The sequence below is a fragment of the Mus musculus genome, chromosome 14, assembly GCF_000001635.26.
Source record: "Mus musculus strain C57BL/6J chromosome 14, GRCm38.p6 C57BL/6J".
Classification (NCBI taxonomy): Eukaryota; Metazoa; Chordata; class Mammalia; order Rodentia; family Muridae; genus Mus; species Mus musculus.
The window spans coordinates 42,790,879-42,818,638 of NC_000080.6; the positions used below are offsets into that span (position 1 = coordinate 42,790,879).

A 27,760-nucleotide genomic window follows, 5' to 3' on the forward strand; every position below is an offset into this window, starting at 1 on the left:
AGAAGAACGAAGACCAAAGTGTGGACACTTTGCCCCTTCTTAGAATTGGGAACAAAACACCCATGGAAGGAGTTACAGAGACAAAGTTTGGAGCTGAGACGAAAGTATGGACCATCTAGAGACTGCCATATCCAGAGATGCATCCCATAATCAGCCTCCAAACTCTGACACCATTGCATACACTAGCAAGATTGTGCTGATAGGACCCTGATATATCTGTCTCTAGTGAGACTACGCCGGGGCCTAGCAAATAAATAAGTAGATGCTCACAGTCAGTTAATGGATGGATCACAGGGCCCCCAATGGAGGAGCTAAAGAAAATACTTAAGGAGATAAAGGGATCTGCAACCCTATAGGTGGAACAGCATTATGAACTAACCAGGACCCCGGAGCTCTTGACTCTAGCTGCATATGAATTAAAAGATGGCTTAGTCGGCCATCACTGGAAAGAGAGGCCCATTGGACTTGCAAACTTTATATGCCCCAGTACAGAGGAACGCCAGGGCCAAAAAGTGGAAGTGGGTGGGTAGAGGGGTGGAGGGGTGGGTATGGGGGACTTTTGGGATAGTATTGAAAATGTAAATGTGGAAAATACCTAATTAAAAAAAAGATGTGCATGGTAAAAATGAAGTTTAATTTTATGAAAGGACCAAATAATGGCTTGCCCAACTTGAGACCCATGCCAAGAAATGGAAACACACCCCCCGACATAGTTAATGATATTCTTCTATATGTGCAGCCATGGATCTAGCATTACTATCTTTAGAGAGAGAGCCGTCACTCAGCAGCTTCTGGAAACAGAGGCAGAGGCTTGGGGAATTTTGTGGAAGAGGGAGAGGCAGGGTTGAAGAAGCCACAGTGGTCAAGGACACCACATGATAACCTACAGATTCAACTAATCTGAGCCCATAGTAACTCATAGAGAATGAACTGTGGACCAGAGAATATGTAAGGGATGGACCTAGGCCCTCTCCACATATGTAACAGTTTCATAGCTTGGTCTTCTTGTGGGAATCCTAAAACTAGAGAAGAGACTGTCTCCAACAATATTGCCTAACTTTGGATCCTCTTGTCTTGACTGTCATGATTTATCTATCCTGAAAAGACAAAGATGCACCTAGGTGTACTGCAACTTGATAATGCAAGGCTGGTTGTTATTCATAGGAGGCTGCCTCAATTCTGAGGAGAAGATTAGGAAGGGTGGTGTACTGGCTAGTTTTGTGTCAACTTGACACAGCTGGAGTTATCACAGAGAAAGGAGCTTCAGTTGAGGAAATGCCTCCATGAGATCCAACTGTAAGGCATTTTCTCAATTAGTGATCAAGGGGGAAAGGCCCTTGTGGGTGGGACCATCTCAGGGCTGGTAGTCTTGGTTCTATAAGAAAGCAGGCTGAGCAAGCCAGGTGATGCAAGCCAGTAAAGAACATCCCTCCATGGCCTCTGCATCAGCTCCTGCTTCCTGACCTGCATGAGTTCCAGTCCTGACTTCCTTGGTGATGAACAGCAGTATGGAAGTGTAAGCCGAATAAAGCCTTTCCTCCCCAACTTGCTTCTTGGTCATGATGTTTGTGCAGGAATAAAAACCCTGACTAAGACAGGGGGATAGCAGGGAGCCACTGGAAAGAGGGATTGTGAAGTGAGGAGTGTGAAGCTGAGATCTGGATATAAATAGTTATTTAACATTGATAATAATTTTAAAACCTTAATTTTTATTGATGATGAGATGTTAATAAATTCTTCCTCATACCTTTCTAATGCTAGTGAAACAAACTGACTAATACATAACAAACATATTCAGTTCCATTAGAAGAAGACATTTTTTTTTCTTTTTAAGAGAGACATTCCCCTTAGATTCACATAAAGTCCATTATTTAAGTTGTTGTTTTTGGTCCTGTTGTTGCTCTTCCAGTGGGCAATCACTATTCACCAAGTGCAGAGAAGGAACACAAAGCCTTAGCCAGCGTTTTTGATTCTCAGGCACATGGATTTGACATAACAGCCTCCTCTTTACTTCCAGGTACCACAATTATTTGTTTTCCTACAAATAGAATCAAAACAGATAAGTATTTTTCAGTCTACGAATTTTGGAATATCAGACTTTACACCATTTTTTGTCATCTTTAGTTCTAGTGACCTAGGTGGATAGGCATGATGATGGGCTACTATGTTTGAGGTTTTTCCAATGCAATATGAACAGACAGAGTACTATTCTCATTAAAGATTTCCTCTATTACCATTTAAGATGTTTAATGACCAAGCAAATGTATGAATATTTATAGACACCATTACATACATATATGTACAGAGACACACAATTGCATCCCTTCAAAGACACATGCACACACACATACAAAAAGAGTACATGAGTACACACTTGTATAATGAAGCAACTACAACAAGAACCTACCATTACTGAAATACAAAACACACATGTTAACACCATTGGACAAAAGGACACACACACACACAAAAGTACATACACACACACACACAGACACACACACACACACACACATAGAAACACAAACTCCTCTATGAAAATACTGCTATGTTTCAGAACGTTTACTGTCACTTCAGGAATTAATGTGACCTAAGATGTGTACAAGTCTCTTAGACTAACCCAGTTTCTGCTGCCCTGGCCTGTACTGATTTCCTTGTCAGGAACATTTTCCATGCAAGTACTTGCTGATTCTACAAGTATGGTATAAGCTCTGCACAGACAAGCTGGCACACAAGATTCAAGGTCCTAAGAAATAGGGTTCAAAGAACATCTTCCAGCCAGCTCAAATTTGAAATATATTCTGCTCCCTAAACCTACCTTGGCTATGTCTCAGAAGACCCTGGTAGCAGCAATAAAAACAGTTAACAACGGTTATTATACAGGAACATTTCAACATGTTGCAGTTCATGTGACATAAAAATCATCTCCAATGTCAGTCCAAAAGAGGCTAGTGAATTGATATGCAATGATTGTTCTGAAATGCAGCACTCTGAAAAACTCTGAGGGGGAATCTCTACTGAAGGAAAGCCAGGGCCATGATATACTAAGGAAAGCTACATCAAGAGAGGGATGCAGAGTAGGATTCTATAAATCCTCTTGGTGAAGCCAATCAGACATACCTTGAATTTCTAGGTGGTTAATTTAGTGCAAGAAAGTAAAAGAAGTCTTATTTTTATTTTTAAAATATGTATATTGTGGAACTTACTCTTTTTTACTAAAGACTTTAATTATAAAACATTAAAATTGGAGGCTGCCCTACTGTCCTAGGAGGGGACTGGACACAAGCCCCTCTGAGTGAGTTGCCATGAATCAGAACAGAGGACCTGGTTCCTAGATAATTCAGGAAGTGGCATCCTGAGGCACTCTCCATACCATAGAGCAAGAACGAGATGCTATAAGGGGTCCAGGATCTCCTCTGCCTTATAGTGGCCAACTAGAGGTGTCCAACTGGGAGGAGGAAGAGGAGGAGAAGGAGGAGGAGGAGGAGGAGTAAAAGGAGGAGGTGGAAGAGGAGGAGTAGGAGGAAAAGGAAGAGGAAGAGGAGGAGGAGGAGGAGGGAAAGGAGGAGGAGGAGGAGGAGGAAAAGGAGGAGGAGGAGGAGGAGGAGGAGGAGGAGGAGGAGGAGGAGGAGGAGGAGAGGGCATGGCAGTAATTAAATTTCTTGAAAAAATGTCAACTCCAGAGAAAGTCTTGGTAATGATCACAGAATTGTACAACAAGATGGGACATAGAAGAGAGCCTGCATAAGTTTCAGGATGTTACATAGGCTTGACTGTGTTTATGCTTAGACATTAGGGCAGCCTGCCCCTGATGCTTCATTGAGCCTACCTGCTGCTTGCCTGCTATATTCGTCTTTGATCTTCTGGCTGCCTTCTTTACATAGTATTTTTGTTTTTATGTTGCATTCTTCCAATGCAATCTGCTTCCTTAGCAGCTGTCTGTTCTCCTTCCACAACATCCTGACTTTGTGCTGGATGAGGTTAGATTCAATCAGGAGGTGGCAGTTCCTGCAGCTGAGCCACAAACAAAATATGGTGACTCCAGGCAGCATCCATCTTCCTCCCACTCCCACCCATCATGGGCCTTGATCCCCAGACAGCCCCAGACAAGTATCCAGATTGGCCATGGAGCATCACATAGAGGGAGGTCAAATCCAGAGGACAGCCACTTTCCAGAAAACCCAAAGTACTTCTGAAACCACTGACACCAACAGGGACTCATGTATCTCTCAGAAGAGAACATGGGGTCCATGTGTGCTTATATGTCTACAGTATTAAAAAACCACCTGTAGGTATATGGCAAAACTTCTCTAGGAGAGAAGAGACCCAAGCAGCACACAGTCTTTCTATGTTCCTCATGGAAACCTCATCCATGAATCTAATTTCAGAGCCCAAGAGGCTCAAGGTTGATTAATATTTCCATCATGGTGTAAACCTTTTCTATCTCAAGGATACTTAGTTGTAAAGGATAATGACTTGAGTGGCTCACAGACTCTACACACTTTCCCAAAATGAGTACAAGATGTTAAAATCTTAGAGTCTTGCTTTAAAGGAGGTAGGCTTCCTGCTAGAGAAAACAGTATAGAACCTGAGCCCTCACTTTGGTTCAAAGACATGGATGGGCAGACATATCCTCTGTCTAGTTCTTGAGTCATGACCATGTTAGACACTCACCAGTATAATTGATTTTCTTTAGTCAAATGCTGGCACTTGTACAAGGCCTCACTGATGTCCTGGGACATTCTCTTCAGGTCAGTCATCATCTGGTTATTTTGCATCTCAAGCATGAATGTCTCAAAGTTGGTCCTGTGGGAGGACATGGCCCAAGGAATAAATAATCCCGTGAACTAAGGATACAAGGATCATTTCAATTCAAGCTGAATCATGCACTCCCCCAACCAATGTATGCCACGACCTAGCTCCTTATTACTGGTTCCACTTTGTGCTTATTAAATTTATTACCCTTGGCCTGGGGCCAGTAGAGACAGAGAAGTAATGACAGGAAACTCACCTGCTTCAGTTCACTGAAGGGGCTTGAAATAATAGATTAGCTCTCAAAGAACTTTCCTGGAACCTGGGTAACAGGCTTGGGACCATGTTAAATCTATATGACTCCCCTCCTGTTTTTAGACAAGGATTTGCCAATCCTTGGTTCTATTTTTACAAAAATTTCCAAAGGACATAATCATATCTACAGGGAAAAGCCTTCATAACATTTACCAGGTGATTCAAATGTAAGCACAGAAGTCAAGTCCTGTGCTGCTCAAAATGATCCTTCCTTGCTTCCTCACTGTTATTTCCTAGAAACTGTGTCAGGCAAAACATAATGACCTGTCACATTACATAGATTCTTCAGATGATAAGCAAACACACACACACACATACACACACACACACACTTACACTCAATCAGAATGCCAAATAAATATAATGATGTGGCATTATCTGAGAGTATAATGAATAAAATTTGAGAAAAGTAGTGATTAACTGGAGCCAATCCAGTCATACTGAGAGGTAATATGTGGGACCAGGCAACTCCAGCTGTTGACAGGGTCAATTGCACCCAAATTACCTCCAGATCAATTTTAAAAGGATAGGCCATAAACACACAATACCTAGCAACTCCCCCACCTGTGCAAGCTTCTTTAAAGGCAGGATGAGAGCTCACATATTACTAACTTCATCCCCACACTGTGATTCATGCTAAAGGCTCTGATTAACTTTTGGAGGCATCAAAATTCTTGTGACCCCCATCTCACTCCTATCTGAACTTCAAGTTCTCTGTTGAAACTCCAATCAGGCAGAAGAGTTTGGATATGTGGACAGCCTGGAGTTGTAGCGTCTTGTTGTATGAGGGAATCAGGGCTTAACAGGAAGGGCCCAAGATAGTAAAGAAGTAGGCACAATGACTACCTGTCATTCAAATCCTTGTACTTGGCCAGGATTCCCTGGAGAATGTCTCTCTCATTTTTAATGTTCTGGAGATCTCTTTTGAGCTTCTCCAACCTCTTGATTCTTTTCTCATTCTCATCGATGTTGGGAGTTTGGGGTGATGCCTTCCTAAATGACCCTGTAGGTAGATAAACACTTAAACTTGTAGAGAAAATAAAGCAGGGAAAGCAGAAACCATGCATTGTCACACACAGAAGCCTGAGGAAGAAGAAAATCTAGAGACACTGTGAATCCCTGAAAGAGCAGGAAAGCTATCTTCAAGCTGGTCTCCTCAGCTAGGTCCCTGTTCCCATCCACCATCACTAAACATATGCCTGACAACCTATTGCATTCTCCAAGGACTGAAATGCATAATAAACTGCTCCCGAAAGAAGAATTGGAGGGCATTTTCAGTTCATATCTTACAACTTATTCCATCCCTCGTAGCACAAAACAAACTGACCATAAACACCAGCCCCTAACATCCCATGAGCCAACACCTTTCTAGACTTCTTATAGTGTGTGATGAGAGGTCATACACTACTACACTGACCACAGACTGTGAATCAGTCCACATCATATGTGTTCAATACCAAAATTTCTGAAACCTTGATACATGAGCAGGGGAATATACCTCTCTGTTCTTGGCACCCCATCCTTATGTAACCTAGAGGAAACTATATTAGGTTGAAGTGCTTCAACACACTTTCCTGAGAGCAACACTTTGTTATTATCACAGAGCTGTTTCTTGAATAATTTGCCATTCCCAGGAAAATAAAGATCTCTCAGCAAATCAACTGCAGGCTTGTCAATTCCACACTGTCTGTAAAACTAATCATCAGATATTCCTGACTCTGGTTTAACCATTGAGGAATCTGAAGGATCCAGATCAAAGGCCATATGCCTGCAAGGACCAGCTCAAGCCCACATCCCCCAGGTAGCTCCCCCAACCTTGCCCAGGTCTCACTGTGCCTTCTCCATGACCAGTTCTTTCTTGCCCACTTTCAACATGATAGAGGGACAGTGTCCTTCTGCCTTGATCTGGTCTCTGTTTGTATTATATTCTCCCTCCAAAATACCCTGAGGAGCATGGACAACATACCTGCTTGGGAACCCATTAGGATCTGATGGAATCCCTCACAGGCAACTCTTGTTACCACAACACTGGTGACATCACTGAACATTCTAAGGTTCTCCTGGATACAAGAGATTGTCAAGGGAAATGACTATTGATGATGTCACTGGGAATGTCCATGGCTTACCTGCTTGCCAGCTTGCCCCATCTTGACCAGTTTTTGAAGTGCCCTTTCCTGGAGTCTCTCTTTTGACCCAGGGGTTAACTCTTGGCAACTTTTCCTTCCAAAACCAGACATTTCTCTCTGCTTCACTACAAGTCAAATGATTTGAATGGGGAGATTTTGTTAGAGCCATGGTATGGTTGGCTCATCTTTGATAGGATCTAAAGCTCTAGCATCTTTGGATGAGGGAGATTCTTCTTCAATATAAATCTAGTTCTGGGGTGTATTCATGTAACAGACAATCCTATTCCCCAGGAGGCCCTGTTTCCCAGAGGCCAAAAACATCCTCCTGCACCTTTATTTTTATGCAAATTGGATTATATTTTTTAGTGAGCACATACCTTGGAAGCACACATTGTTTCACTATATTGAGCCATGTGTTTTCATTAAATCTCTGTTTTACAACCCCATTTCTTTGCAAAGAAAACTCCCTTGTACTTGGCAATAGAGCAAGGCAGATACAGGGAGAGCATCAACTTGTAAATTTTACATCCATTCTTCAAAAGCTAAAATCCCACATTCTTCCTGTCTCTAAAACAACCACACAAAATAGGCATCTGTGAACAAAAGCCTACAGGGATATTGAATGGCTGCTCTATAGTCCCATTACCTATCCCTTCTCCAGTTCCTACTTTTTTGTGTCCTCAGTTCCAGGCCTGAGACTGTTCAGGATTGGATAATGATCCTGTATTCATAAGATGCTTAAGACTCAATATAATGGATAGGCGATGGATAGGGGATGGAAATGCCTCTGGCCCAGTGAAACCTCAATTTTAATGGATCCACCATTTCAGGAGGGGATCTGTTTGGCATTGACATCTATTCCTTCTGCCTTATTGACCTGGGTGTGCTGAGTGCATGCTAAAATGATACTTAAACTCACCAGTAAAATTGTGGAAAAATCATGTAAAGCCTTTCTAAATTGATTGTGTTGTCTTTGTCTACCATCTTGAGCTATGCAATATCACTATGACAAGGCTCCAAAGTGTCTGGGGGGATGGTGGGGTAGTCAGACGCCCACTCTGTCTCTCAGGTAGTCAGATGAATAGCCTTTAGGGAGAACTGTAGAACATGGTTAATGAAAAAAGTAATAGTTATAATTTGGGAGGCTAATTATCTCTGAGCCTGGAAAGCAATGCAGCAGGCATTCCAATCAAATAGTATAGGGATGAATCCCTCCCTGTATTTGTGTACAATAGGCCCAAAGTAAGAATGAGGCCCATCCACCTTTTCCTGAACTCTACTGAGAGTTTTGTAGTGTTTCCATTTAAGAAATCTTCTTTACTTCATGAGACCAGAACTCTTAAGTCTGCCTGCACCATGAAGTTTCCCATTTATCCATAAATCATTCACTGTTTATTGACAAGTTTTGTCTCTGAATTCCTTGCTATGGTTTGCCACAATTCAAAGCGACTGGAAAAACTGTTGGTCCAGTATCTGGAAGAGCTTTTCAGCTACTCTTTGAGAAGTTTCCTCTTCTGTTTTTTAATTTTTTTTTAGATATTTTCTTCATTTACATTTAAAATGCTATCCCTAAAGTTCCCTATACCTTCCCCCCGCCCTGCTCCCCTACCCACTCCCTCCCACTTCTTGGCCTAAAATCAGGGCAGCTGTTCTCAAGATAGGATATCGTTCCCAACCCTGTGGCTAGTCAGGTACCTCAGCACATACTGTAGTCCTGCTGGCTCAATATGGCATAAGTTAGCCAGCCATGCTGCGCTTGGAGGGGAATGTCAGCTAGTATCTGATGTGATGCATGGAGTTCCTGGATTCCCTGGTGCATAGCACCACCAAGCTGTGATTGCCTGTGTCCAAGACAAAAGCAGTGAATGTCTGAGAACTTGAAATATGTCCAGGGGTATATTCTTTTCTTGATTTTTACTATCAGACATCCATGGACCTTAAAGAAATACATCAAGGATGCAGTGTAGCAAAAGCTTACAGACATGGACTCCTCATAGAAGACCAAATGTGTGTGTGTGCCTGTGTGTGTGCCTGTGTGTGTGTGTCTGTGTGTGTGTGTGTCTGTGCTTGTGTTGCCCATGGTTCTATGCATCCTTGGAATCTGGAGTCTACAGTGGGGCCTGTTGCAAGGTGATGCTGTCTCCATGCACAGGGAACCCCACCTTAGTCAGCACTGCTCTTTGTCTATATGTTCACCTTGGTGGCACATTGAAATCCCGTGAGGATTATATATAGCCATCCTGATATTGAGTCTCCTCCCAGCAAATACTGATTTTTTTTTTGCTCTGGGTAGCTGTGTAGCAATAAGAACCTACAACTGAGAATCTGTGTTCTGAATATATATTTTTAAAAAAAAAAGTGGTAACAGGGTTGACGTGGGCCAGGACTTGTGGCACAGACTTCCTGGGAACTTTTTAGAAGGGTAGTCTTTCCTTCCAGGCCCATGAGGGAGGTCTTGAAGCCCTTGATCCCTTATTAAGGAACCCCAACCTGTGTTGTACTGGCATCAGGATACTTAGTTTAATAAGCACCAGAAGGTCTCAGTATATAGGAAGCAGAATGTGGCAGCCACTGCATGAGGGTAGTCCAGGACATAACCTGAATTCACATAATCCTTGGGGCCTGTGTCATGGAGTAGCTTCAGTGACTAGAAGAATGGGTCAGATTTATTTCCTATACTCAAAGCAGGCAGAAAAGGATGAAAGTCCTCCATGTAATATCAAATATATCCAGAAGAGGGTGCTAGATCCTCAGTACCCAAAGTATCCAGAAGATGGGATAAGACAGATTGCCATCCAGTACCAAAGTCATCCAGAGAGCATCTTAAGATCAAAGTCAGCTTGTGTTGTAGCCCTAGCAGCAAAGAGGAGGAGTCTGCCTCCTGATGCCCTCTTCTGACAGTCAGAATGAAATTGAGGAACTCTTGCACAGCAGCTGCAACCTTGCCAAGTCCTGCTCTCTGTCACACAAATGCTTCCCAGAAGCACCAAGCTCCTGATTCCCATTACTGGAAGTCCAAGCTCAAGCCCACCTTCTGTAGGAAGCTCCCTCTTTCATGCCCAGGATTCACAGTGACTTCCCCAGGACCATTAATTCTTGCTCTTTAACACTAAGACTGAAGGCCATCTGTGGCTGCCTCTTTCTGGTCTCGGTATGTTCATTGTTCTCTCCTCCAAGAGGCCTGCTCAGTTTTGTCAGCATGACTAAGGGGGAACCATAAAGGTAGTTAATGAATGCTCCAAGAGCAGTTGGAGTCACCATAACATTAGTAACATCACAGAAAATGCCAGGGCTCTCCAGGTTACAACACAACATCTAGGGAAGGGACTTCTGATGTCTCACAGGACAGCTCTTACCTTCCTGCTCAGTACCTCACCCAAATTGACCTGAAGTCAAAGTGCCTTTTCCAGAGAGTAGGATAGATTGCCTTTTGTTACTCAAAATATTAAAAGGTGGCTACCAATCACCTTCCAATGACAAACGTATCCAGAAGAGATCCTTTGGATCCCCATGCAAATACACATGAAATACCCAGACTCCAGAATAAGACACTAGACAATACACAACACATCTAGATAAAGTGTGATAGATCCCCTTGCAGTACTGAAACTATCCAGAAGAGGCTAATACACGTCCAGCCAGTTTCTATGCTGTGACGACTGACCTGGACAGAATGGAAAATGTCACCACTAATGACCAAAGTATGGTTATGTTGGCCAGGTGTTCTGGAAGATTTCATGTGAGAATTGCAGCCCAGCTTGTTATTGCAGGAAAACAAAAACTGGAGCAAGGATTTGGTTCATGTCCTAAATCTTATTCTACAGTAAAAATTTAACAACACTAATACATATTAGCAATGACCAATAGCTATAAGGGAAGTAGTATTATACTCTAAGCATACATCAGTGAAATATAATAGTGTGTTAGCTTTTTAAATATGGAAAAGAAAATGCAGATGAAGGGGGAATTGTGTAGAATTGGAGAGATGAAAATAAGGCATCTGTTTTGAGGCATTTTCTAGAGATGCCTGAAGTAGCCAAGATCTGGGAGTTCTCATACTACACTGATTTAGTGTATCATATCTAATTTTGTCAGAGATTGGAGAGGGTTTTTACATAAATATTTTAACATAACTGTGTACATGCCCTACTGAATGTCATGCTCTATGTAATCTTTCGAGTCTGGTATCTTTTACTTAGCTTTCTTTTTTTAAATAATATTCATGTTAGTGAAATATCAAAACCCTACAGACTACATACTATGAAATCTGCTGTGAAAAAGTGATCAACAGTCTTACCTAACCAAGAAGCCTGTGAACCCTCAGATTATATTATGTACCTGTACTTCAAATAAGCCATACTATAATAGATGGCTTCACACTCAGGTGTATGTAAATGGTAACATATTTATGTATATTTATATGTATTAAACATAAATTTTTATATATTTATAATTATCATATAATGAAATAAATATTTATGTAACATAATATAAATTATATACTTAAAATATATTTATAATATAATGTATAAGTTATATTTAAAATTTTATAAATATATATACACACACGTGAATTTGTGAATATATATATACACAGCACATGAATTTGGTCAGAAAGAGTGGTGTGGGCAGATATGGATGATTGTGAGGGTAGTAAAGTGTAAATCTGATCAATATATATGTGTGTGTAATATTTTCAAACAGTAAAATAAATAAATTAGCCCAGAACCTAAGTATACCCGAGATATAAGATACAATTTGCAAAACACATTAAAATGAAGAAGAACGAAGACCAAAGTGTAGGCACTTTGCCCCTTCTTAGAATTGGAAACAATCACCCATGGAAAGAGTTACAGAGACAAAGTTTGGAGCTGAAACAAAACGATGGACCATCTTGAGACTGCCATATCCAGGGATACATCCCATAATTAGCCTCCAAACGATGACACCATTGCATACACTAGCAAGCATTGGTTGAAAGGACCCTGATATAGCTGTCTCTTGTGAGACTAGGCCTGGGCCTAGCAAACACATAAGTGGATGCTCACAGTCAGCTATTGGATGGAGCACAGGGCCCCCAATGGAGGAGCTAAAGAACATATCCAAGGAGCTAAAGAGATCTGCAATTTTATAGGTGCAACAACATTATGAACTAACCAGTACCCCGGAGCTCTTGACTCTAGCTGCATATGTATCAAAAGATGGCCTAGTTGGCCATCACTGGGAAGAGAGGCCCATTGGACACGCCAACTGTTTATGCCCCAGTACAGGGGAATGCCAGGGCGAAAAAATGGGAATGGGTGGGTAGGGAAGTAGGGGGGAGGGTATGGGGGACTTTTGGGATAGCATTCTAAATCTAACTGAGGAAAATACATAATAATAAAAATATTTAATAAATAAATAAATAAATAAATAAATAAATAAATAAATAAATAAATAAATATGTTCTCCTTATCAATAGAGACAGGGCACAAACACAGAGTTTAATGACTGGGCTATGAAGAGTAAATGTTGGCATGCAACCACCCATCAGTATTTCTATACAGTTTATCATCTGATATTAACTATGATACAAACAGCAGCTGACAGAATAGAATAGTAGCCAGACAAGTATCAGGGAATTGTCTTCAGCTTGTCATGTGGAATGTGAGGCTCCAGATAATATCAGAAGAAACAACTAACTTAACAGAATAGGTTGAGGTTGACTAATTGGAAAAAGTATATGGATTCAAGAAAGTGAATATTTACAAAGAACACTTTAAAATGTAATCCTACACAGAATCTGAAATATTTCATTGACAACACCAGAGGCAGAAGAAGAGTCAGTGGATCAAGTTATCTCTTAATGTAAGGCTTTTCAATACAACCACATGCTGTTTTATAATCACATGATTTACTTATTTGAATTATGGGAACCATTGCTCTTCCAGTTTATTAGACTGAGGTACACGTGTAATATAGCCTTTCTGGTTAATTAAGTTTCGGTTTAAAATGTCTAATTTGCATATTAAAGATACTAGTTTGTTTCATTTCACTGTATGTTTTAAAAAAGACTTTTAACATCATTCCCATTATTATTATTAATATTATTATTATTATTACTTTAAGAATTGTCATTTGTGTAAACAGCTTGCTAATTTCTGGTTTATTTTATTCACAGTCTAATTTATATACCTTAGAGCTTTAATGATCAATGAGAAGGCTATAGAAGGAACTGAGGGTGTGAAGAAGATGCAGGACATGCACAGAGCTGAGATCCTGTTGTCTAGACATTCCTAAGCACTGCAGATGTGGGCTCACACATGCATCTTTGCACTCAAATGACATATACTGTTATTAAAATTAGAATCACCTTTAATCTTGTTTTTTCCTTAGAGAAATGAGGTAGGTTTTCTTCCTTGGGGAAACAATATTTCCATGTTTTAAGCACTTCACTTTTACTTTGAGATCTTTTAAAATGACTTCCTTAAGATGCACCAACTGTGATTCACTAGGCTCATGCTGAATCTCCTTCGAAGCCTTGGCAGCAGGTTGATCTAAGAGTAGGGACCTGCTGTCATATTTCTGTTTAGTTTTGCTGTTTAGACAGTTGCTGAAGATGTGCAGGTAGAATGTTTTATGTTTGGGGGGGGCTTGTTGTCAAAATAACTCTGTGTTTATGTATTACAGTGTATGAATGAAGAAACAGAAGCAACCACTTACTATTTATCAGTTAAATATCTATGTATGTGCTTGGCTCCTCACACTGTTAAAATCATTTATAAAAACATGAACCAGTACACTTAATTTACTACTGATTACTGTGCTGACTACAATAAACACAGCTTACTTGTTAAATCTTCCAAAATGAATTACATGACATTTAACATCTCAACCGGTGCTTCATGTAAAAAATATTGCCTTACCCTGTCTAAAAATCTTCACATTTAAGATGTGTTAAAGCCCATTTATCAGTAAATAGCTAGATGGAAAGCTTACCATCATAACAGGCTCCTCTGCAAACACCATCCTAGATTACAATTGCTACCATTCTGCTCTTTCAGGTCATTTAAAGGTCCATACGTTTTTATATCTCCGGAGCTCAAAGATCTTCATTTTGCTGTCAGGCTAGGGAAGTGACCTCCCACTCACATTATTAGAACCATGGCTGCCAGGGGCAGCAGGTACATAGGTGCATGCTCTCCAATTCAAATCCAACTCTGCAGAGAAATCAACTTAAATGCCCTGTGGTTGAGGAATGTCAGTTGGTGGAAATATTTAGGCAAGTGTCAGCCAGTATTCTGTTAAGAGTAGAAAAGTCTTATTGATATATATTTATATAATTTCAATGTTATTATGATTATGTAAGGAGGTACATGATGAGAGATTTTGCCTCTCCCAGTAAATCTTGGCTTGCACAATGTCTTCAGGTGAACATTTTTACTCTTCTTTACTTCGAGAGCTCTTCTCATTTTTTTTTTTAAATTCAGATACAGAGCAGCATAAATACTTACATTATGCCTATGTCGTTTGCATTTAATACAGCTTGGCAGTACAGACAGACGTCAAGTGTGTTTTATCATGGGGACATTCCCTAGTTGATTTAGCTGAAGATTAGTGGTGAAAATATTATTAGGAAACTCAGCTCATGGGTAGAGAATAGATGATTATGTTATTTAAACAATTATGGATGTTTTTCATAAGTGGCACTACTTAGCAATCCTGTGGTGTGTGTATGCTTGACTCAGTAATGTGGAATAACCACAGGCCCACTGAAATATGTCTGGTGGAGACGAAGATTCCTGTCATTCTGGTAGCTAAGAGAATTTGACCATATGCATTTCTTTCTCAGGAGTGTGACAGTGTGTCTAAGAGGCATACTTCTCTTTCAGCAGATTTGGGTCATCCCCTCCTTCTCAACCTTGATTTTGCACTGGGATGCCAGAATTTCCTTGACTTCTGTGTTCCTTCTATCTTAAAGGGATCAGTTTTTTTGTCTTTGATAGGAGGTATATGTATTTTTCCTGGTGTTTCATATAGTTGCTTTTATTTTTGCTTCATGTGTCATGAAACATTCTTTGTTGGTTTTCTCCCTATTTGTATTTCTGATTAGAAAATGAATAAAAATAAATTATAAAAAAAGAGTAGAAAAGTCACTCAGAAATATAAATTCACACCTGAATGACCTCCTGACCCTAGCTTTATTGATTGTTATCTCATCAGTTTCCCAGCTCCCCTCCCTAACCTAATTGAGTATAGATTTTAAATACCCATGAGCTTCAATTACTTCTGTCCCCTTTCTTCTCTGTAAAAGGTAATGGGACTCATAAGATTACAGAACAATTCCTCACTATAAAAAGAATTCACAATATCCCCAGCCTTCTTCCGTTCTATTTTTGAGTCTATTTTTGGACTACCTAATGCTCCTTGAAGAGAGGCATGCTGGCAAGTACTAATTTGGGTAGTATTTATGGAGATTCTTTGCAATGTCCCTTTGTGTTACAGCAGTTCAAGTCCTTCCCATACCATTCAATACTCAGAAACCTCAAATACACACAGAATGATAAGCCATGATAATGTCTTCCAAGCAATAAGTGCCCAAAACAAAACAGATACACAATCATATTTTGCCACAGATCTTTCAAGAACAGCAAATGTTTGTATGAGTCAGAAATGGAAGAAACACTATCAGATTCCACAAAATCATGGTTGCCTCCCCCTCTTATAAACTGAATAACAGTAAAACACCATCACTGCAGTTCGCAACAACTGCAATACCTATATCCCTGAAAGTTATATGAGCTTAACAAGCAGTTGAAAATTGAATTCCAGAACAAATTTAAAACCATGTTGGTGTGCTGGGCATGGTGGTGCATGCCTGTAATCTCAGCACTCAGGAGGCAGAGGCAGGTGGATTTCTGCATTCAGTTCAAGGTAATCCTAGTCTACAAAGTGAGCTCCAGGACAGCCAGAGCTATACAGAGAAACCCTGTCTTAAAAAAAACAAACAAACAAAGAAATGCCTTGTGTAGTAGCATAAGAATACTTTAATCTCTGCACTTGAAAGGCAGCACTTGCAGGCAGATATCTGTGAGTTTGAGGCCAATATGGTCCCATGAGTCCCAAAACAGGCAGGGCTTCATAGAGAGAACCTATCTCAAAGAATAAATAAATTTAAAAATAAAGTTCTATACACACAATGAAAATGTGATATAGTTATGCAAGGATAACACAATAGATGTAAATCAAATAAATGTATCTCAGCACAAAAATAGTCTCAAAAATTAATAGTTGAATTGTCATCTCAGTACCTACAGAAAATGCATTGGACATGGCCATCATCACCTCATGATAAAATTCCTGAAGAAACTAGGAATAGGAGAAACATGCCTCACCCTAATAAATCTTCTATTCAACAAACATAGTCAACATTATAGTAATGGGAGAGAGAAAAAGTCTGTATAAAATAAGAAACAAGACCAGGGTATACATTCTCTCTACCTTATGTAATATAATACCTGAGACTTAGAAGCATTGAGCAAGTATAAAGAAACAAGATGGAAAGAGAAAATGAATGTGTGGATCCCTGCAAACTCTACTTTCATTAGGGAAGTGCTCTTGGTGAGGTAAGAAGAAAAGTAAGTTCAGTTCAAATTAGTCAGCAAGGCTGTTTCAAACTTCTGGAGCTTGATGCCTAGTGGATGAATTTTTACAAATCTGAACTCAGTAAAACTTTGGAAAATGTTTCCTGTTGACAGGTACTACAAGAAAACTTCAGGCATGATTAGGCCAGAACTCCTCTTCACCATATGTGACTTCAACCAAGCACCCATGACCTTTTCACCCAGAATGAGTTGTTCTGACAGAGAAAAGGCATGTGAATTCTAGTAAGGAAGTCAAACTTACATTGAAGAAAGGATACCCTTACCAAATGGTGCCTGGCCATGTGGGTCCTCATATGTGTGAACAGAAATCAGATTCCAAGATGTGACACTGGACTAAAGTCATATCACTATTAATTAAAGATCTTATTATAATAGGTAGAAATTCCTAAGAGAAGCCACAGCAAGATGTAGGTAAGGACACAGGTTTCTGGGTAGAATTCTAGTAATACAGGGGTTCACAGTAAATGAGATGAACAGATGATTCCAAAAAGGAGTGAAATGGTGAATAAATAATGAACCATATTCAATATTTTCAGGCATAAAAGGAATGAAAATTTAAAGAAAACCACACCAACGTGCAATCTCATTCCAGACAGCATGTGCACAATTAAGGGAACAAACAACAAATGGTGTGGAGGATGTGAGGAAAGGAACACTATTCACTAAGACAGGAAACTAGCAAAGCCGCTGGAGAAAACCTTGGTTTAGAGGATGCTCAAAGTCCTGAAATAGAACTGCCATTCTATGCTGCAATCCTACATTTAAACATTTAGCTGGAAGATTGATGTCAGTAGAGGTGCTTGCATACAAGGATGTGCACTGCAGCACTGTACAAAAATGCCACATTATAGAATCTGCCTGGAAACACATTACTAGACCAAAACATTGGGAAATGGGAAGTGTTATTTAGAATGCACTTATGTCATCTGCTGAAGAATGGAGGGAATGGAAGACAGTCAAAGAGATGAAATGAACCAAAATCAAAAGGACAAATGCTGCACATTTTCTCTAATCATGCTGAATCTAAACTTAAATTAAAATAATATCAAAAGTTTACTGGGAATATTCTGAGAAATGGTCAGTATAAAGGATGCGGTGTGATAGGAGATGATGAACAGAGAATTCTATGAAATGCATTGTTTGCATTTGCGACAATGTTGCAATGTGCACATAATAGATGCTATAACAGCCTATGTAATAATACATGGCAGTACATAATATTATACAAAAGTTTGAGGCCTGAGTTCAGAGTCCTATCACCCCTATCTAAAGCTTCTCATGGAGTCATGCACCTGTAATAACAGCAGTGGGTGACACCTAGGCAAATCCCTGAGTACACTGGGTAGTGCAGCCAATTGCTGAGGTCCCTGATCAGTGAGAGACCTATTCTTGAAAATTACAATGTTAACGTATTTGAGGCTGATTCCCAGTTGCGACCTCTGACCTCAACTTGTATGCACAACCCCAAACCCCCTAAAAGAACATTGTCTTGAAGCACTACTGACTAATGTATTGATGTCATCCCTTGTAAACTTAGTATGCTTCATCATGTCTTCAGCTTCTACTCTGTTCAAACAACTTTCTGACAGTTCATTGCTTGGTGTCTTCTCTCTAAAAGTGGGTTTCTGTAGAGTAAATTGAATTATTTTATTATGTTTTTTTTATCATCTTCTTACACTCCAGGTTTTATTCCCCTCCAGGTCTACTATCTAACTCTTCCCCACCCCATACCTCTATCCAGACCCCATCTCTACCTGGATGTTCCCACGATATCCACAACTGTCACCACACTAGCCCTACCCTCTCTTGGGCTTCCAGTCTTTTAAGGGTTAGGTGCATCTTCTCTGACTGAACTTTGACCTCGTAGTCCTTTGCTGTATATGTGTTTGAAGCCTCATAAATGCTGATGAATGCTGCCTGGTTGGTGGTACAGGGTCTGAGAGGTCTCTGGGATCTAAGTTAATTGTGTCTGCTGGTCCTGCTACAGGGTCACCCTGCCCCTCAGCATACATGTCTTTTGGGTCCGAGTTACATCACTCAGTATGATAGTTTGTAGTTCCACCCATGTACATGCAAATCTCAGGATGTCCTTGTGCTTAGTAGCTTAGTAGTATTCCACTGTGTAAATGAACCATATTTTCTATATCCATTCTTCTGTTGTGGGACATCTGGGTTTTCTCCAGCATCTGGGTATCACAAACAAGGCTTCTATGAACATAGTGGAATATGTAGCCCCTTGGTATGGTGGGGCATCTTTTGGGTTTATACCCAAGAGTGGTAAAGCTGGATCTTCAGGCAGATATATTTTCAATTTTCTGAGGAAGCTCCAAATTGATTTCCTGAGTGGTTTTTACAAGTTTCCATTCCCCCCAGCAGTGGAGGAATGTTCCTTTTTCTCCACATCCTTGCCAACATGTACTGTCAGTGTAGGTTTAGATCTTAGCATGTCAGATGGGTGTAACCTGGAATCTCAGGGTCGTTTTGATTTGCACTTCTCCGATCACTAAGGACTTTGAGTGATTTCTATAGTAATGCTTTTTCATTTTGTTCACCCTTGTCAGGATTTTCTTTTTTCTTCATTCAAAATTATTATGGATGTAAAAGAAAAGCAGGAAAAAATATAAAAGTAGACATATGTGTGTACATGCTTCACTCACTTTCTCCAGAGGTCAACTGCTTACAGTCATAGCAATGTGGTCCACACCAGGAAGTACAGACTGGCATGACACTTTTAGTCAACCTCTTCTCACCTGACTCATTGTTCCACTCACCTTCTCTTTTGTCCTGAGTCTGCATCTAAGCCCTGTCTTACATCATGTTGCTTCCTCCTGTTTTCCTCCCATCTGTGAATGCTGTAGACTTCTTCATCATTCTGACCTTAACTTTTGAAGAAGATTCAGAAAGTAATAAATAACTTCAACCACAAATTAGACAGAAGTGGGGAGGAGACAAAGAAAAGTAATTTTTTTCAATAATTTGTAAGCCTGGACACATAAACTAATACTATGAAAATGAAAGCCAAGTAGTGATCCAAAGAGAAAAATCTTATGGGGCATATTGTCCCTTATCTATAATTCTACCAATTGGAAATCTTAGGCATAGTATTATTATGAGATTTATGCCAACTTGAGCCATAGTGTCAGAAGCAGTCTCAAAATTTTTCACAAATTTAATTAGAGGAAGAAATAATGAAATAAACAGAGATATAAAAAGAAACAAGAGCAAATGAAGAAGGAAATTAATAAACGTGGATGAAAGGAAGGAAGGATGTAAGGAAGGTGGGTAGGAAAGAAGGAAGAAAGTATGGCGGGAGAGAGGGAACATGGGAGGGATACAGGAAAGGAAGAAGGAACTCAGAAAAGGAGGAAGCACAGGATAATCTTTTAACTCTGGAGATCCCAAAGAGCTTAAATTCTAATCTCCCTATCTAGATTAAATGAACAAGGGCTCCAGTCACTGTTACAATGAACTTCCACTATACTTTAAGGTATATATGATTTCTTAGAATCAGGCAGTAGGCATTTGTGGTGCATGATTTTACCTGAGTCTCCCAAGGACAGCATGGTGTATAGAGTGAGGTAGAGACCAGCTTGGAATAAACACAGAAACACTATCTCAAAACCGCCATGAGAGAGAGAGAGTGACAGGGACAGAGAGACAGACATAGACAGAGACAGAGAGACAGACGCAAACAGAAACATAATTAAGGGACAAAGAGAGAGTCAGAAAGAGAAAAATAATCTCACTCTGGTCTAGACTATTCCCATGAGGAGAATACAGGAGGTATTCATCTACCTTGCATCACTAATAAGGTCATACATTATTTGAACATAAACTGAGTCATGAACTGAGTTGGGAAAGGTTGAGCAGATCTCTGCTTTGCACACAGAAGCTTCAGTCTTGACAATATCTCTGTGGGAAAAAAAAAATGTTGTTCTCATCACACTCAGAAGAAACTTTTGATACAAGATGGCACACTTTTATGGGTTTCTAAAAAGGAAATCTAGTTTAGTTCCTTAACTTGTTAAGAGGCCTCAACCAGAAACACACACCACACTCTGTTCCTTAGTCAGGAATCAAAAGAATTTTCTTTAGAGAGGGAACTTTGACAGAAGATTTCCATCATTGGTTCCATTTAACCATTTAGGTCCAAGAAAAAGAAAGCAACATTCTATTTCTTGGTGTGAAAAATTAAATCATCGTTACACAATGATATCATTATTTACATACTAACTTAAGAGAATTTAAAGGTGAGCCCCTTCCGGTCCGATCAGCACAGGGTAGCTAGGCCGCACAGTCGTCTGACTACCGCCAGCTACCCACAACACCCGCCAAGCGATCTTAAGACTTCTGTTGAGTGGAACACAGCATCTGCTCCAATCCAATCGTGGGACTTGAGACTGCATTAGTCAGGGAAGCAAAAACCCGGTTTGAGTAGGGGCACAAGCCCCTTATGGTCCGAGCAGCACCTGGGTAGCTAGGGCGCACAGTTGGCTGACTACCACCAGATACCCACAACACCAGCCAAGAGATCTTGAGAATTCTGAGGACTGGGATCTGCCCAGCGCAGGAGCGCTTTGCCTGAGCATCAGCAGCAGACATCTCGGTTCTGGGATCCCGCCAAGTGTATCCTGCACAGGCAAGTGACCATTTTCCCGGCCAGAGGATAGGGATCTGCCCGGCGTGAGAGCATTTTGCCTGAGCATCAGCAGCAGACATCATGGTTCTGCGATCCCGCCGAGTGTGTCCTGTACAGGCAGGTGACTATTTTCCCAGTCAGAGGATAGGGACTTGCCTGGCGCGGGAGCGCTTTGCCTGAGCATTGGCAGCAGACATCTTAGTTCCAGGACCCTGCCTAGTGTACCCTGCACAGACATCTTAGTTCCAGGATCCTGCCGAGTGTATCCTGCACAGCTCCAGAGAATACCAGATGGCGAAAGGCAAAGGTAAGAATCCTACTAACAGAAATCAAGACCACTCACCATCATCAGAACGCAGCACTCCCACCCCACCTAGTCCTGGGCACCCCAACACAACCGAAAAGCTAGACCGGATTTAAAAGCATATCTCATGATGATGGTAGAGGACATAAAGAAGGACTTTAATAACTCACTTAAAGAAATACAGGAGAGCACTGCTAAAGCGTTACAAGTCCTTAAAGAAAAGCAGGAAAACACATCCAAACAGGTAGAAGTCCTTATAGAAAAACAGGAAAACACATCCAAACAGGTGATGGAAATGAACAAAACCATACTAGACCTAAAAAGGGAAGTAGACACAATAAAGAAAACCCAAAGTGAGGCAACGCTGGAGATAGAAACCCTAGGAAAGAAATCTGGAACCATAGACGCGAGCATCAGCAACAGAATACAGGAGGTGGAAGAGAGAATCTCAGGTGCAGAAGATTCCATAGAGAACATCGGCACATCAATCAAAGATAATACAAAATGCAAAATGATCCTAACTCAAAACATCCAGGAAATCCAGGATACAATGAGAAAACCAAACCTACAGATAATAGGAGTTGATGAGAATGAAGATTTTCAACTTAAAGGGCCAGCAAATATATTCAACAAAATTTTAGAAGAAAACTTCCCAAACCTAAAGAATGACATGCCCATAAACATACAAGAAGCCTACAGAACTCCAAATAGACTGGGCCAGAAAAGAAATTCCTCCCGACACATAATAATCAGAACAACAAATGCACTAAATAAAGAGAGAATATTAAAAGCAGTAAGGGAGAAAGGTCAAGTAACATATAAAGGCAGACCTATCAGAATTACACCAGACTTTTCATCGGAGACTATGAAAGCCAGAAGAGCCTGGACAGATGTTATACAGACACTAAGAGAACACAAATGACAGCCCAGGCTACTATATCCGGCCAAACTCTCAATTACCATAGATGGAGAAACCAAAGTATTCCACGACAAAACCAAATTCACACATTATCTTTCCACAAATCCAGCCCTTCAAAGGATAATAACAGAAAAGAAGCAATACAAGGACGGAAATCATGCCCTAGAACAAGCAAGAAAGTAATCACTCAACAAACCAAAAAGAAGACAGCCACAAGAACAGAATGACAACAACAAAAATAAAAGGAAGCAACAATTACTTTTCCTTAATATCTCTTAATATCAATTGACTCAATTCCCCAATAAAAAGACATAGACTAACAGACTGGCTACACAAACAGGACCCAACATTCTGCTGCTTACAGGAAACCCATCTTAGGGAAAAAGACAGACACTACCTCAGAGTGAAAGGCTGGAAAACAATTTTCCAAGCAAATGGTCTGAAGAAACAAGCTGGAGTAGCCATTCTAATATCGGATAAAATTGACTTCCAACCCAAAGTTAGCAAAAAAGACAAGGAGGGACACTTCATGCTCATCAAAGGTAAAATCCTCCAAGAGGAACTCTCAATTCTGAATATCTATGCTCCAAATGCAAGGGCAGCCACATTCATTAAAGACACTTGAGTAAAGCTCAAAGCACACATTGCACCTCACACAATAATACTGGGAGACTTCAACACACCACTTTCATCAATGGACAGATCATGGAAACAGAAACTAAACAGGGACACAGTGAAACTAACAGAGGTTATGAAACAAATGGATCTGACAGATATCTACAGAACATTTTATCCTAAAACAAAAGGATATACCTTCTTCTCAGCACCTCACGGGACCTTCTCCAAAATTGACCATATAATTGGTCACAAAACAGGCCTCAACAGATACAAAAATATTGAAATTGTCCCATGTATCCTATCAGACCACCATGGCCTAAGACTGATCTTCAATAACAACACAAATAATGGAAAGCCAACATTCAATTGGAAACTGAACAACACTCTTCTCAATGATACCTTGGTCAAGGAAGGAATAAAGAAAGAAATTAAAGACTTTTTAGAGTTTAATGAAAATGAAGCCACAACATACCCAAACCTATGGGACACAATGAAAGCATTTCAAAAAGGGAAACTCATAGCTCTGAGTACCTCCAAGAAGAAACGGGAGAGAGCACATACTAGCAGCTTGACAACACATCTAAAAGCTCTAGAAAAAAAGGAAGCAAATTCACCCAAGAGGAGTAGACGGCAGGAAATAATCAAACTCAGGGGCGAAATCAACCAAGTGGAAACAAGAAGAACTATTCAAAGAATTAACCAAACGAGGAGTTGGTTCTTTGAGAAAATCAACAAGATAGATAAACCCTTAGCTAGACTCACTAGAGGGCACAGGGACAAAATCCTAATTAACAAAATCAGAAATGAAAAGGGAGACATAACAACAGATCCTGAAGAAATCCAAAACACCATCAGATCCTTCTACAAAAGGTTATACTCAACAAAACTGGAAAACCTGGACGAAATGGACAAATTTCTGAACAGATACCAGGTACCAAAGTTGAGTCAGGATCAAGTTGACCATCTAAACAGTCCCATATCACCTAAAGAAATAGAAGCAGTTATTAATAGTCTCCCAGCCAAAAAAAGCCCAGGACCAGACGGGTTTAGTGCAGAGTTCTATCAGACCTTCAAAGAAGATCTAATTCCAGTTCTGCACAAACTATTTCACAAAATAGAAGTAGAAGGTACTCTACCCAACTCATTTTATGAAGCCACTATTACTCTGATACCTAAACCATAGAAAGACCCAACAAAGATAGAGAACTTCAGACCAATTTCTCTTATGAATATCGATGCAAAAATCCTCAATAAAATTCTCGCTAACCGAATCCAAGAACACATTAAAGCAATCATCCATCCTGACCAAGTAGGTTTTATTCCAGGGATGCAGGGATGGTTTAATATACGAAAATCCATCAATGTAATCCATTATATAAACAAACTCAAAGACAAAAACCACATGATCATCTCGTTAGATGCAGAAAAAGCATTTGACAAGATCCAACACCCATTCATGATAAAAGTGTTGGAAAGATCAGGAATTCAAGGCCCATACCTAAACATGATAAAAGCAATCTACAGCAAACCAGTAGCCAACATCAAAGTAAATGGAGAGAAGCTGGAAGCAATCCCACTAAAATCAGGGACTAGAAAAGGCTGCCCACTTTCTCCCTACCTTTTCAACATAGTACTTGAAGTATTAGCCAGAGCAATTCGACAACAGAAGGAGATCAAGGGGATACAAATTGGAAAAGAGGAAGTCAAAATATCACTTTTTTGCAGATGATATGATAGTATATATAAGTGACCCTAAAAATTCTACCAGAGAACTCCCAAACCTGATAAACAGCTTCGGTGAAGTAGCTGGATATAAAATAAACTCAAACAAGTCAATGGCCTTTCTCTATACAAAGAATAAACAGGCTGAGAAAGAAATTAGGGAAACAACACCCTTCTCAATAGTCACAAATAATATAAAATATCTTGGCGTGACTCTAACTAAGGAAGTGAAAGATCTGTATGATAAAAACTTCAAATCTCTGAAGAAAGAAATTAAGGAAGATCTCAGAAGATGGAAAGATCTCCCATGCTCATGGATTGGCAGGATCAACTTTGTAAAAATGGCTATCTTGCCAAAAGCAATCTACAGATTCAATGCAATCCCCATCAAAATTCCAACTCAATTCTTCAACGAATTGGAAGGAGCAATTTGCAAATTCATCTGGAATAACAAAAAACCTAGGATAGCAAAAAGTTTTCTCAAGGATAAAAGAACTTCTGGCGGAATCACCATGCCAGACCTAAAGCTTTACTACAGAGCAATTGTGATAAAAACTGCATGGTACTGGTATAGAGACAGACAAGTAGACCAATGGAATAGAATTGAAGACCCAGAAATGAACCCACACACCTATGGTCACTTGATCTTCGACAAGGGAGCTAAAACCATCCAGTGGAAGAAAGACAGCATTTTCAACAATTGGTGCTGGCACAACTGGTTGTTATCGTGTAGAAGAATGCGAATCGATCCATACTTATCTCCTTGTACTAAGGTCAAATCTAAGTGGATCAAGGAACTTCACATAAAACCAGAGACACTGAAACTTATAGAGGAGAAAGTGGGGAAAAGCCTTGAAGATATGGGCACAGGGGAAAAATTCCTGAACAGAACAGCAATGGCTTGTGCTGTAAGATCGAGAATCGACAAATGGGACCTAATGAAACTCAAAAGTTTCTGCAAGGCAAAAGACACCGTCAATAAGACAAAAAGACCACCAACAGATTGGGAAAGGATCTTTACCTATCCTAAATCAGATAGGGGACTAATATCCAACATATATAAAGAACTCAAGAAGGTGGACTTCAGAAAATCAAATAACCCCATTAAAAAATGGGGCTCAGAACTGAACAAAGAATTCTCACCTGAGGAATACCAAATGGCAGAGAAGCACCTGACAAAAAATGTTCAACATCCTTAATCATCAGGGAAATGCAAATCAAAACAACCCTGAGATTCCACCTCACACCAGTCAGAATGGCTAAGATCAAAAATTCAGGTGACAGCAGATGCTGGCGTGGATGTGGAGAAAGAGGAACACTCCTCCATTGTTGGTGGGAGTGCAGGCTTGTACAACAACTCTGGAAATCAGTCTGGCGGTTCCTCAGAAAATTGGACATAGTACTACCGGATGATCCAGCAATACCTCTCCTGGGCATATATCCAGAAGATGCCCCAACTGGTAAGAAGGACACATGCTCCACTATGTTCATAGCAGCCTTATTTATAATAGCCAGAAGCTGGAAAGAACCTAGATGCCCCTCAACAGAGGAATGGATACAGAAAATGTGGTACATCTACACAATGGAGTACTACTCAGCTATTAAAAAGAATGAATTTATGAAATTCCTAGCCAAATGAATGGACCTGGAGGGCATCATCCTGAGTGAGGTAACACATTCACAAAGAAACTCACACAATATGTATCACTGATAAGTGGATATTAGCCCCAAACCTAGGATACCCAAGATATAAGATATAATTTGCTAAACACATGAAACTCAAGAAGAATGAAGACTGAAGTGTGGACACTATGCCCCTCCTTAGATTTCGGAACAAAACACCCATGGAAGGAGTTACAGAGACAAAGTTTGGAGCTGAGATGAAAGGATGGACCATGTAGAGACTGCCATATCCAGGGATCCACCCCATAATCAGCATCCAAACGCTGACACCATTGCATACACTAGCAAGATTTTATTGAAAGGACCCAGATGTAGCTGTCTCTTGTGAGACTATGCCGGGGCCTAGCAAACACAGAAGTGGATGCTCACAGTCAGCTAATGAATGGATCATAGGGCTCCCAATGGAGGAGCTAGAGAAAGTAGCCAAGGAGCTAAAGGGATCTGCAACCCTATAGGTGGAACAACATTATGAACTAACCAGTACCCCGGAGCTCTTGACTCTAGCTGCATATATATCAAAAGATGGCCTAGTCGGCCATCACTGGAAAGAGAGGCCCATTGGACTTGCAAACTTTATATGCCCCAGTACAAATCCAGTCAGAATGGCTAAGATCAAAAATTCAGGTGACAGCAGATGCTGGCGAGGAACACTCCTCCATTGTTGGTGGGATTGCAAGCTTGTACAACCACTCTGGGAATCAGTCTGGCGGTTCCTCCGAAAATTGGACATGGTACTACCGGAGGATCCCCCAATACCTCTCCTGGGCATATATCCAGAAGATGTCCCAACCGGTAAGAAGGACACATGCTCCACTATGTTCATAGCAGCCTTATTTATAATAGCCAGAAGCTGGAAAGAACCCAGATGTCCCTCAACAGAGGAATGGATACATAAAATGTGGTACATTTACACAATGGAGTACTACTCAGCTATTAAAAAGAATGAATTCACGAAATTCCTAGGCAAATGGTTGGACCTGGAGGGCATCATCCTGAGTGAGGTAACCCAATCACAAAAGAACTCAAATGAAATGTACT

General features: G+C 40.3%; 1 protein-coding gene across 1 annotated transcript; it reads right to left on the minus strand.

Annotated features, from left to right (window-relative positions):
* Positions 1-1,689: 1,689 nt before the first annotated feature.
* Gm10377 (predicted gene 10377) lies at positions 1,690-7,057 on the minus strand. Its single transcript, NM_001244671.1, has 5 exons — positions 7,034-7,057; positions 5,914-6,070; positions 4,675-4,806; positions 3,830-4,014; positions 1,690-2,038 (listed from the first exon to the last, which is right to left on the minus strand). The coding sequence occupies exons 1-5, from the start codon at positions 7,047-7,049 to the stop codon at positions 1,974-1,976; spliced, it is 555 nt and encodes a 184-aa protein (NP_001231600.1). The 5' UTR covers positions 7,050-7,057; the 3' UTR covers positions 1,690-1,973.
* Positions 7,058-27,760: the final 20,703 nt, after the last annotated feature.